At 39.5% G+C, this 13,358-nt stretch overlaps 1 protein-coding gene across 4 annotated transcripts in view; it reads right to left on the bottom strand.

Moving 5' to 3' along the window:
• The window catches only part of LOC134324865 (ubiquitin carboxyl-terminal hydrolase 15-like), a 55,442-nt gene extending 44,129 nt beyond the window's left edge, over positions 1–11,313 (bottom strand). For 3 of the 4 annotated variants that reach the window (XM_063006748.1, XM_063006756.1, XM_063006763.1), the window contains exons 1-3: positions 11,225–11,313; positions 6,911–7,038; positions 5,574–5,704 (exon numbers count right to left, since the gene is read on the bottom strand). In XM_063006748.1, the coding sequence (XP_062862818.1) occupies positions 5,574–5,704; positions 6,911–7,038; positions 11,225–11,313 (348 nt within the window). Of the gene's footprint in view, positions 1–3,152; positions 3,170–5,573; positions 5,705–6,910; positions 7,039–11,224 lie in introns of those variants that run through there. The other variant, XM_063006771.1, reaches the window with a different exon arrangement.
• Between the last annotated feature and the right edge of the window lie 2,045 nt (positions 11,314–13,358).

The raw sequence follows: 13,358 nt of genomic DNA, 5'->3' as shown, positions 1-13,358 counted from the left end.
TAAAAGATTCAATTAATTTCCACATGAATAAAAAAAAAATATTCTCTCAGGCTGTTGATGCCAGATGGATGGGTTTTAATTTAAAGCTGTTAAACTCCTGGGATTTTTGATGTGTGTGAGTAAACATGGTGGTGGTATAAGGGTAGGGTTCAGGTCTATAATGTGACTGCTAGGACCTGTCAGGCCTTCTTTACATTACTATATTTTTATAATGTTTTAGTTTAATCAACCACTTTGCTCTGATCCAACTGTTTCAACAATCTGTTTTCATTGACTTTCTAAGATATTTCCACCTCATTTGCTATAGAAAAAAATAATATTGACCCGTGGTAGAAAAAAATAATATTGACCCGTGGTGCTTAGATAATAATCAAACATTTAAAAATGCAAAAAGAAATTTGTTATTTATTAGCATTTTTCTTCAGCAATAAATTACTCTCTATGTTAAAAAGCAACACTTCTGACCAAAGCAATAAGCTGTTATTAATATATGGCCTTCTCATGGTATTGTGCCTAGATTTAATGCTACAAATTTTCATGCACAACCAGTCAACATTACAGGCATCCAGGCTTAACGACCAACAACAGACAACAGATGCTGAAAAGTTTCATGATGAAGTTCGAACTGACACCAGGGGAAGAGCTGTTGTTCATACAGGGTAGAGAACCAGATAGGGACCTCATAACTGATGCAATTACGACCTCTGCTGGCTGATTGATGGCGTCTGCACAGAGTAGAGGAATAATGCGATCAGGGTGTGGCTTTCCGTGCACAAGACTGATCCGCATATGAACCCGCCTCGTGCAGTTAAAAAAATGCAGTTGACTACTGCACACGTGTCAGTTCGCTCTCCTCAATCATGGGTGGGGGTCAGCACCAGTAGAGAGGAAGCATAACGCAATTGGGTAAAAATTGGACACGCTAAACATTGGGAGAAAAGGGGAGAAAATGCATTAAAATAAAAATTGTACCGATAAATGATGTCCAAGGACGAACCATAACTGACCAAACAATAATCAAATGACAATGAAATTAATACACAGAAGAGCTCCACAAACAAAGCATCAGTTGTCAAGACTGATAATCTCAACTACAAAGAAGAACCTTCAGTGCTTGAAGATAAAGTAGGACAGGTCCTGAGATCACTGCTAAGAAAGAAAGCCAGAGGAATCGATAAACCACAACAGAAAGATTTTAAGACTCTTAAGATTTGGATAAAGTGCTAATCAAATTATGTTAAAGAGTAAACAGATGGGACTTCGGCTCAAAATAAAAAAGGCAGGAGTCATGACAACTGAAAAGACTAACGCATTTACATTTGATTGAGAACATGTTACACGAGTGGACAGATTTTGCCCATTTTGATCAATTATTAACACCAAAGGATCCAGCAGTCAGAAAATCCAACAAGAATAAATGAAGTGGAAAAGATCTTCAGATTTCTTCAGACTACGTTTTTTGATATGGTTCCTTATAGATGTGAAAGCTGAACAATCAAAAAGCAGGACAGGAATAATACCAACAGCTTTGAACTTTAGTGCTGGCAAAGACTTTTGAGAGAACCTAGAATGCAAAAAATACTAATGAATTGATCCTCGACCAAAATTAAACCTAACCTCTCACTCCAAGCCCAGACAATTATGCTTGAAAATCCTAAAAGTAAAAGAGGAAGAGGACGGCCAGCTACTAGGTGGATGAACACAATTAGAGGAACAATGAACAAGCCATCAAGAGGCCAGAAGAACCAAATAGAAGTCAGGATGTTCTGGAGAAACAAAATATGGTCCCAAGGTGTTGACAGGAACTAAGGGTGAGTGAATAACAGTAGTGTGAACTTTTACTCTGGAGAAATCTGGAGCTCTGCTGTCAATTCAAATCAACTGTCAGCTGTTGGAGACACATTTTAATGACATTTAAAGACAACTTCTTTGTCGGTTACCGGTTAAGCATCAACATCCCTTGTTGACGGGTATTATCTTTTTAACAGGAGTCACAGTACTGGAACACAAAATGTAGAAATATGAATTTAACTAGCCATTTCATTGCTTTATTCTAGGATTATTGTTTAATTAATGTTTAGTGTTGCACCACGGGTCTGAGAGTAACGCAATTCCAATCCTCTGTATGTCCTGTACACATCGCAGTATTGACAATAAAACAACTTTGACTTTTGACTTATTTGCCGTCATCGCAACAATTCCTGTTGTTGGCAGCAGTTTGAAAAGGTCAACGGCAAATCGGATTGAGCTTTGAGAACATTATACAGCAAATATCGCAAGCCAAATCTGCACAATGCGTGGCGCTTAGGGAAGCGCAGCACCCTCTCACTCCATAGAAAACGAGGGCAGAGCCGACACAAGTGCAGTTTTGTCACATATCATGTAAATGCAGCCTGAATGCTCTACACACATAATGTTAACTGAAACAAAACAGTCCAAAAACTGTCATGCCAATTATTTTGCATAGCTTGCTTGAAAAAAGGGGTGGTAGAAAAACACAAAACCTATTGGCCTATACTATAGACTACTATGAATAAGTCTTCCCCCAAAACTCCAGAATGCTGGAGACTGGTCCAGGGTGTGTGGCCGCCCTGTGTACTTAAGAAAAGCAAGATAAGCTACAATAAATAGAAACCGTTTCAACAAACAAACAGTTGTTAACCACAACAGAGAGAATCAGGCGAAGTCAGGGAATGCTGGTTAGCACGTCATAATGGCAGTCGGTGTGTTGTAACAAGCAAATGAGAGACTCTTAATTTAGCAACCGAACACAGAGACAGCTGAAGCGTAGCCTGCTATTCATTTCACACAGCCACGGTCCTAGCAGCACACACAATAAAACAACAGAACAAGAAATTTCCTCTGTCTTGGTTCACACTTACCATCTTGTACAGGGGCAAAAACTATAAACCAACCGCACGACCGATACAACTCTGGACTGAGCTAAATACAAACACTTGAAACACTTGATCTTATTTTAGCACTCTCTAACTCACTCCCTCTCTGACCTCAGTTAGCATTCCTCCTTTATACAACAAGGCAACCAAAAATCTAAATTTCAGGCCAAATCAAGGCCAGGACGACAGCTAGACTCCAGACGACCACCATTCATGAGCAGAATCAATTTCATCAAGGAGAAAAAAAGAATAAACCTCTTGCATGTTGTGCCTAGCGGATCGCTCCATGTAGCATTTCAGTCATCCAGAGTCCCTCTGAAAATAGAAACACGTCGGCCACTCAATACCCCCTGCGACTTACATGGCAAAAAGGGGAGGAACGAACAGGCCGGAAAGACACCCCAGAAGCAGCCATGATGCCATGACTGGGTACATTTGAAGAAGCAGCAAGGGTGCTAATAGAAGTGTCAAAGGCTAAAGTGGACATGGCAGCGTCAGAATGTGAAAAGTTCTAAGAGTTCTTAAAAATGCTAATAAACTGTTACGCAACCCATATAACACTGCAATTCAGGAAAAAATACAACAAACAATGTTCTATTAAATGAAATGAGACCTATTTGTTCCACAGACTCTTGGGACATTCGCGATAAATTGTGATTATAAAAATTTTTAATTTGTTCACTCGTTCACCCTTATTTAATTATTTTTATTAGGATTTTAACGTCATGTTTTACACTTTGGTTACATTTATGACAAGACAGGTAGTTACTGGTTACACAAGATTCATCAGTTCAAGTTTTTAAAGTCACACAGTCATGGACAATTTTGTATCTTCAATTCACCTCACTTTCATGTCTTTGGACTGTCGGAGCAAACCAGAGCTCCCAGAAGAAACCCACACAGACACAGGGAGAACATGCAAACTCCACACAGAAAGGACCCGGACAGCTTCACCTGAGAATCAAACTCAGGACCTTCTTGCTGTTAGGCAACACTGCTACCCACCGTGCCACCTTTCACCTTTACTTAACTGACAGTACAAAAGTACAAAAGCATGATTTTTAAGTTTTGGATGGCCAACTTGACACAAAGATTGAATTAAAAATGTGATATTTTTATATAACATGTCATTACATATGTCTCTGTGGATGGTAAAGGCTTGGGACTGCCAGTGTGAAGGTTAGCGGTTTAAACCGAAGCTCTGCCGAGCTGCCACTGAGTGCATTTACATTTACATTTTCAGCATTTAGCAGACACTTTTATCCAAAGCGACCTACAGTACTGTGACAGTATATTATCTAAGCCAGTGGTTCTCAAACTGTGGTACGCGTACCACTGGTGGTACGTGAAGCAGCACGAGGTGGTACGCCAGATAATCTCGGGAAAGTAATTACATGCAACGAAAAAATAAATCATTTAATAATTATAAATAAAAAAATCAGTATAAATCATTATAAATAAAAAGTTATCAGTAAAGTTATAAGTAAAGTTATCAGTAGCTCTCTTGCTTTTGTCAGAGCAGATCTGCGTTTGAAGCTCACTGATCTCGTTCCTGACATCACAAGGCTGCTCCGCTAAACACGCGCACTCACTCACATGCTCAGTGGTAACTGCATATATACTAGTGATGGGTCGCTCACGAACGATCCGATTCTACTGAACGGATCTTTGAAATGAACGAAAGGAGCCGAGTCATTTATTTCTGCACAGTTCTTATTGGCTGTAATCCACCCATTCAGCTTCGCATCAGTAGAGGAAATTGATCGTAAATTGTAATAAAAGCTGTTTATTGTCGATATTCAAATCCGAAACACTTTCAGTATCGCGGAGAGCGAAACACACACACGAGCACACACACACACAGAGAGCTGGTAGTATAATGACAAATAATTGAGAAATAAACTATAAACTTGTTTAATTCTGTTAAATCTGATTATTTCATTGTGCTTATGTTTTAAAGCAGAAACAAACAGTCACATCTCTATACAAGAGAGGATTTTTCTGAAACTTAATGAAATACAACCACAGTCTGTCTCTTCCCTGTAGTTTTGAAATTAAGCTTTCTAATTTAAGTGATGTTTGAATTAGGCCTACATTTATGTTAATATAGGGCGTGTCTTATAGTTTACCTAGTAGCGCGATGAGTCACTCTTTGAACGGCTCTTTGAAAGGAACCGAGCCAAAAGATCCGGCTCCCGTCGAGAAGCCATAATTCCCATCACACACACACACACACACACACACACACACACACACACACACACACACACACATATATATATATATATATATATATATATATATATATATATATATATATATAAACACACACACACACACACACACCTAATTAATTTGTGCCATATGTGGTTCTGTGATGAGAAACCTAGGTGGTACTTGGAAGTTTTGGTTTGATAATGGGTGGTACTCGGTCTAAAAAGTTTGAGAACCACTGATCTAAGCAATTGAGGGTTAGGGACCTTGCTCAGGGGCACAACAGTGTCCGCCTGGCAGTGGTGGGGCTTGAACCAGCAACCTTTGGCTTACTAGTCCAGTACCTTAACCACTAGGGCACAACTGTCCCTGTCCCTGAGTGACCGTCAGTTGTTGCTCAGCTCAGTTGTTTGTCTGATAAATAAATGTACTATTTTTAAAAAGGAAAAAAAGCAGACCTACCATCCGGGCGATTGGTTCCTGGCCTTCAGTCAGCCCATACCAACTGACTAACTTATTCCAGCCCTCAGTAGGCACGAGGATGTAATCCAATTCATCGATAAGGTGCTCCTTAATGGCAAGAACATCACCATCTAAGATTACACAGACAAGCAGGTAGTGGTCAGATGTGTGGCAAACATTTTCATGGACAATCATGTTACATAGGAGGAATGAGACAGAATGCATTTATCATAACTGCTACCCCAACTGAGAATTAACACCTTAAAGAATATATGTAGAATTTGAAATGGGTGCTAATCGTGTCGGAGAATAAGCATTAGAACAAGAATACATCACAGCTCATGTTAAACCTGTACTTACATGTTATATTTCTTTATTAAATTTTAATGAATATCATGCAAACAGAAAATAAATACCCTAGATAACAATATCATAGAATAGAAAAAAACACATTGGAAAATTTTTAACCACCAAGCATTTAAGCAATGTAGTGTGGAGAGTTTTCAGTGTTTCAATGGAGAAGAATTTAGGTACAAAACATGTTCACATGTATGCTGCAAAACAGCTCAATAAAAAGTGGAATACAGTCAGGCAACTGGATACAACTAGATTGGGAGGAAAATTGGAGAAAGTGCAAAAAAATTACATGGCATTTGACCAAGGGTAGCCAAACTGTGCATGTGTGGAGAAACCCAAAGATGGCAGCTGACAGACACTCACCATCTAATTTGTATCTCCACCATGAACAGTGGAATATTTATTTATTAGAATTTTAACATCATGTTTTATACACTTTGGTTACATTCATGACAGGACAGGTAGTTACTGGTTACACAAGATTAATCAGTTCATGTCTTTAATATCAAACACAGTCATGGACAATTCTGTATCTCCAATTTACCTCACTTGCATGTTTTTGGACTGTGGGAGGAAACCGGAGTTCCCAGAAAAAACCCACGCAGACACGGGGGAACAGTGGGATAAACTGCCTAAATACAGCATAAGCTTGTAGAGACGTTTCTAAAATATGCAGCTGTAATTGCTGTCAAAGAAAATTTTACAAAATAATCAATGAACTGTCTGGATACCTTGGAAAATAAAGATTTTTTATTGATTTTTGGTCACCACAGTGGATTATTCTGGCCCACATACCTGCATTAGCACAGTTTTTATGTTGGACGCCCTTGCTGACATAATATTCTTAAAAAATGACCTCTATAGTAGGAAATCTGAATAATCTGAATATTCTGAACAAAAAAAAAAAAAAAAACACATGCAAGATGAATCTGCTGAAGCTTCAACCACATTTAATGCATGCATCTCAAAATGTAACTTACCTTTAAGGAGACCTGAGTTGTCCACCGGTCCAGGGTAGACATTCTGATCTCCCATCTGGTACTTGTCCCAACTGTCAAAGCCCACATACTTCTTCCACTGTTTAAACCAGTGACTGTCTATTAAGTACCTAGAAGATAAAACAGAAAGGTCACGTCTGCTTGTTCACATCTGGATTCATTAAAACACCATACATAAACATGCATCACAGTTCAGCATGATAAATTAAGATAACACAATAATTTCAAAGAACAAATGTTTTTAGGTCTTTCAATAAGAGAACCATGGCAAAGAAAGCAAAACACTCATTGTAAACTGTGTAGCTTCAGCATACAGCTCAGGAATTTAATCCATATCCAAACAACCAATGCTTTACAGCTCTAGATAGCTCCTTTATAGCAACTCTGTTTTGCCTACTTATGGCCCTTAAGGCCCTGTTCTCTTAAAACAATACCATGATGTGTGATGATGCCATATGAAAGTGATGTAATTCCGACATACTGGTTGTAGCAGGTAAAAAAATGCTGACTTGCTTAAAGTCTTAAAGCAAGATTGGTCGCATATTTGGCAAGTGAACATTTAGAAAATGTGCAGACACAAATTTATTTCCAATGTGGCATCACATGGACAGTGTTCTATGAGCTCCAGAGCCTTCAAAATACAATTAACAGTTAAACAGAAAAAGCAGAGAAATGTAAAAGTCTCTCCATTAGAATGTGTCTCAATCACATCAGACACATTCAAAAATCTCCTTCGGGATGAATAAAGTATCTATCTATCCATCTATCTATATCATCTTGCAGTCTGGTTTTAATCACCACACCACAGACAACAATACATACAATCTAAAGCATTACAAATGTAGACTGATTAAACAACAAAGGAACAGACAAGCAGACAAACAAACACAAAAGAATAAACATAACCGTATGAGGTATAACAACTGAAAACAGAAATATACAGACAGACAAATCTGATGGAAGCAAAGGAAAAACTAAAATATACAAAAACATGTCAAAACCTATTGGAGCCATTAAAGCAACTGAACAGTTTGAAAAATTGACTATTTACATCACTCTGGATGAATTTTAGCCCACATCTTAACAGAAATAAAGCTTATGGGTATGCTCTGCTCAAAATACCCTTATTAGGTTCAGGGCAGGACTTCGATTCTGTCAGACATTTAAATGTCAATTTGCTTTCCTGTTTTAAATTGTTACCTTGCTGCATAACAAAATTTCACGTTAGCTCAGACACATACCTTTCATAAATTGTTCAACAAAATCAAAGTAATGGCATGTAGCGCTGATGTAACAAACCATTCCAACATCACAATATCACTGTTACATTTGACTGTTGGTACATAAACACACAGACAGTCAGACAGACAAAACAAAGACACAGAGATTCACACAGACATAAAGACAGACACACAAAGAGAGACTGACAGACAGTGACAGACAGAGACGGACAGACAGAAAGAGACTGACAGAAAGAGACTGACAGCCAGAGACGGACAGACAGAGACAGACAGAAAGAGACAGACAGAAAGAGACTGACAGACAGTGACAGACAGAGACGGACAGACAGACAGACAAAGGCAGACAGAGACAGACAGAGACAGACAGACAGAAAGAGACTGACAGAAAGAGACTGACAGAAAGAGACTGACAGAAAGAGACTGACAGAAAGAGACTGACAGAAAGAGACTGACAGCCAGAGACGGACAGACAGAGACAGACAGAAAGAGACAGACAGAAAGAGACTGACAGAAAGAGACTGACAGAAAGAGACTGACAGCCAGAGACGGACAGACAGAGACTGACAGACAGAGACTGACAGGCAGACAGAGGCAGACAGAGGCAGACAGAGACGGACAGAGGCAGACAGAGGCAGACAGAGACGGACAGACAGAAAGAGACAGACAGAAAGAGACAGACAGAAAGAGACTGACAGAAAGAGACTGACAGAAAGAGACTGACAGGAAGAGACTGACAGAAAGAGACTGACAGAAAGAGATAGACAGAAAGAGACAGACAGACAGAAAGAGACAGACAGACAGAGGCTGACAAAGAGACAGACAGAAAGAGACAGACAGAAAGAGACAGACAGAAAGAGACTGACAGATAGAGGCTGACAAAGAGACAGACAGAAAGAGACAGACAGAAAGAGACTGACAGATAGAGGCTGACAGATAGAGGCTGACAGACAGAGACTGACAGACAGAGACTGACAGACAGAGGCTGACAGACAGAGACGGTCAGACAGGCAGAGACTGACACACTAACAGAGGCAGACAGACAGAGACTGACAGAGAGAGGCAGACAGACAGACAGACAGACAGACAGACAGACAGAGACAAACAGACACAGAGGGCCAAAAGCCTGAGACAACTAGTAAAAACTATTCTAATTTAATAAAATATTTTTGGGTTTTTGTTTTGACAAATAATATATTCTATAAGTAAATATATTCATTCAACTAAAAAGTTGAGTCTTTAAATTGAGATGTTCACAACTTAGGAGTATTTGGTATGTTCCTTTTTCTTTTTGCTGTAATGCAATGTACTTAAGCTGCCATAACAGGCCAACAAGTAGCTTAAAACTGAATGCAACTAAATGCTTGGATTCTGTCTTCAAGTACCCTCAAACATGCTAGAAGACGTTCAGCTAGAATGACTCTGGAGAAAAGTTCATGACAGTCAGGACTTCTTGATCCGCATGTGGTTGCACAGCTTTGATGTTTAAAATTTCTAACAAAAATGGGCAGCATGGAGGCTTAGTGGGTAGCACTGTCAAACTGTCACAGCAAGAAGGTCCTGGGTTCGATCTCCAGGTGAAGTGGTCCGGGTCCTTTCTGTGTGGAGTTTGCATGTCGCTGTGTGGGTTTTCATCCAGGAGCTCCGGTTTCCTCCCACAGTCCAGAAGATACAAATTTGTCCATGACTGTGTTTCATATTATTTGTTTTTGTTTTATTAAGATTTTAACGTCATGTTTTACACTCTTTGGTTACATTCATGACAGAAACGGTAGTTACTCATTACACATTACAAGACTCATCAGTTCACAAGGTTATATCGAACACAGTCATGGACAATTTAGTGACTCTTATTCACCCCACTTGCATGTCTTTGGACTGTGGGAGGAAACCGGAGCACCCGAAAGAAACCCACACAGAAAGGACCCGGACCGCCCCACCTGAGGATCGAACCCAGGACCTTCTTGCTGTGAGGCGACAGTGCTGCCCACTTGATTGACATTAAAACGTGTGAACTGATAAATGTTGTGTAATGAGTAGCCACCATTTCTGTCATGAATGTAACCAAAGTGTGTTTGTTTGTTTATTAGGATTTTAACGTCATGTTTTACACTTTGGTTACATTCATGACAGGAACGATAGTTACTCATTACACAAGATTCCGACACGCTACAAGGTTATATCAAACACAGTCATGGACAATTTAGTATCTCCAATTCACCTCACTTGCACGTCCTTGGACTGTGGGAGGAAACCGGAGCACCCGGAGGAAACCCACGCAGACACGGATCGAACCCAGGACCTTCTTGCTGTGAGGCGACAGTGCTACCCACTTAGTCTTGTTTGACATTAAAACTTGCGAACTGATGAATGTTGTGTAAGCAATGTAACCAAAGTGTGGAAACATGACGTTTAAATCCTAATAAATAAATAAATGCAATAAAAACATTGTGGTTTAGTCAGAAAATATATCATAGAAGCATTGTTGCTGGTGGTCTCAGACTTTTGACCCACACTGTGTGTATATACAGACAGACAGACAGATAGATGTTGTGTTTGGTGTCCAGACACCTGTTTGTCTACCCTGTCTGGTATCTTTTTAACACTGTAAATCTACTTATTTTGCTTCTTTATCTACACATGTAAAGAGAACGCTTCATGTCTCGGTTGGTTGATCTGAGAGCTTTTTTGACAGCTGACAGTCTCTGGTCTCCGCCCTGACTGCCCATGATAGACGCAGCGACCGTTAGCTGACTAGCTAATGACTACAGCGTTTTAGCTCCGGATCATTCACCACACTTAGTTTTGAACTATAATGAAGTGAATTATTTGTGCTGTTGTTAGACTCGAGTTCTACTGAATACAGAACAACAAACATTCTGATATTAAAGCTAACGGAGGGGTAAAGAGCAACTCTGCTATCAGCATGTTAGCCGGCGAGCTAGCTGTCAACACGGGCCGCCGTGCAGATTTGAGAGTAAATACAGGCGGTGAGAGAAGAGCACACAGCCCGCTACACACTACTCTAACAGCGGACATGCTGGACATCACCGCTCACCATGTGTCCCCTTTCCGGAGCTGAGTTTTAAGCAGCGCTGCGACCTCTGCTCTCTGAGTCTCCAAATCCGCCGCTCCTCCCTCCGCCATCTTTCCTCTCACCCTGAGCCGACTGCATTCTGGGATACCAGCAGCAGAATTCACTCACGTCAAGCTGAACGGGACGAGGAGAATCAGCCAATCAGAACGCGGATTGGAGCGCAGCTTGGAGATGCGTTCTGATTGGCTCACGCTAGTTTACTGGCTCGTGCCAGAGCCGTAGATAGAGAGAGTTGCGACACTCCTTGATCTCGCCGCCACGCGGTCACGTGGTTCATGTAACCCTCCAATAGTTCCAAACAAACCCGGCGCTGTCATGTTCTCATATGGGACAGGCAGCAGTGAGTGAAATATTAAACATTAAATAATAAACATTTGTACAATTTCTGGGTATTTTCACCTGCCTTTACATTTACTGCATCTGCTTTAATATCAATTTGGTATATGAAGTGGAAGATTGATGTTTATAATGACTTAATAGGTCGTTCTTGTTAACACACAGTACATTATATTAGCATACATTACATAATGCGATATCATTAAGTAGTAGAGACAATATACAGTACAGAGATTAAAGAGTTTTTTATGTTTTGTTTTTTACATAAACTAATCTCCCTTCACTTTCCCGAGGATTCATAATAATAATCATTTTGGTTAAACACTAAGCCATGTGGCTGGATTCATAAGGTTTACCTGCACTGAATGAACAGATTCATAAACACACTACCGTACCAATACCTTTAACATTATAGTGCAGGTACATGAAATAGCATTAATTCATGTCTTATTTCATGAGTAAGTAATAATTTATTCCTACATGTAATACATGAAGTAATTCATAATTAATATGCACTAGTTCATTTTGTCTAATGTAAGTGGTGGACAAGGTACACAAACCATGTAGTTGAGTTGAAGTAGAATATCCAAGGTGAAATATTACTCCAGTAAAAGTAGTAATAAAAGTAAAAATACTCTTTACCTCCACTAAAGTACTAAACTAAATTTACCTTCAAATGTACTTAAGAATGAAAGTAAAAGTAGCATGATTTATTATGGCTCTGATGTTTTATTATCATTTCTGTAACAAGACTCTTGATTAATCAACTTTTAATTAATCAATTTTAGGTGAAAAGACTCGTGTCAATAATTTAGCTTAGCTGACTAAGCTAAATTCAGTTATACCTATTAATTAAGATAAACATGTAACATTTAGTGCTGAGCAAATGCTAAACAATAACAGTATTAAGTATATTAATGACATCAAATTCATTATTTTTTTAAAACAAAGCAACAAACAGCTAAAAATGCTTGATAAGTAGTGGAAATGAATGGGGCTCTATGGGATGTTTGGAACTATACAGAGCTCCACAACCCGGAAGCTGCACAGAAAATATGTCCCGCCCCCTTTCCAACGGTTCCCTATGGGAGTGTCGCCTCTCTGTTCTCTCTACCACTCTGGCTCGTGCCTACGAAAATAAATAAATACAATTAATACATTATAATAAAAAACAACAATGTATGACAGTAGTAAGTTATAGAAGAATGCCTTTTTTTTGTCATATATATACACCGATCAGCCATAACATTAAAACCACCTTCTTGTTTCTACACTCACTGTCCATTTTATCAGCTCACTTACCATATAGAAGCACTTTGTAGTTCTACAATTACTGACTGTAGTCTGTCTGTTTCTCTGCATGCCTTCAGGACCACCACATAGCAGGTATTATTTAGGTGGTGGATCATTCTCAGCACTGTAGTGACACTGACATGGTGGTGGTGTGTTAGTGTGTGTTGTGCTGGTTGCTGCTGGAGTTTTTAAGTACCGTGTCCACTCACTGTCCACTCTGTTAGACACTCCTACCTAGTTGTTCCACCTTGTAGATGTAAAGTCAGAGACGATCGCTCATCTATTGCTGCTGTTTGAGTTGGTCATCTTTGAGATCTTCATCAGTGGTCACAGGACGCTGCACACGGAGCGCTGTTGGCTGGATATATTTTTGGTTTGTGGATTATTCTCAGTCCAGCAGTGACAGTGAGGTGTTTAAAAACTCCAGCAGCGCTGCTGTGTCTTATCCACTCATACCAGCATAACA

The sequence above is a fragment of the Trichomycterus rosablanca genome, chromosome 1, assembly GCF_030014385.1.
Source record: "Trichomycterus rosablanca isolate fTriRos1 chromosome 1, fTriRos1.hap1, whole genome shotgun sequence".
NCBI classification, from domain to species: Eukaryota; Metazoa; Chordata; class Actinopteri; order Siluriformes; family Trichomycteridae; genus Trichomycterus; species Trichomycterus rosablanca.
This window is presented reverse-complemented; position numbering and strand designations above follow the sequence as displayed.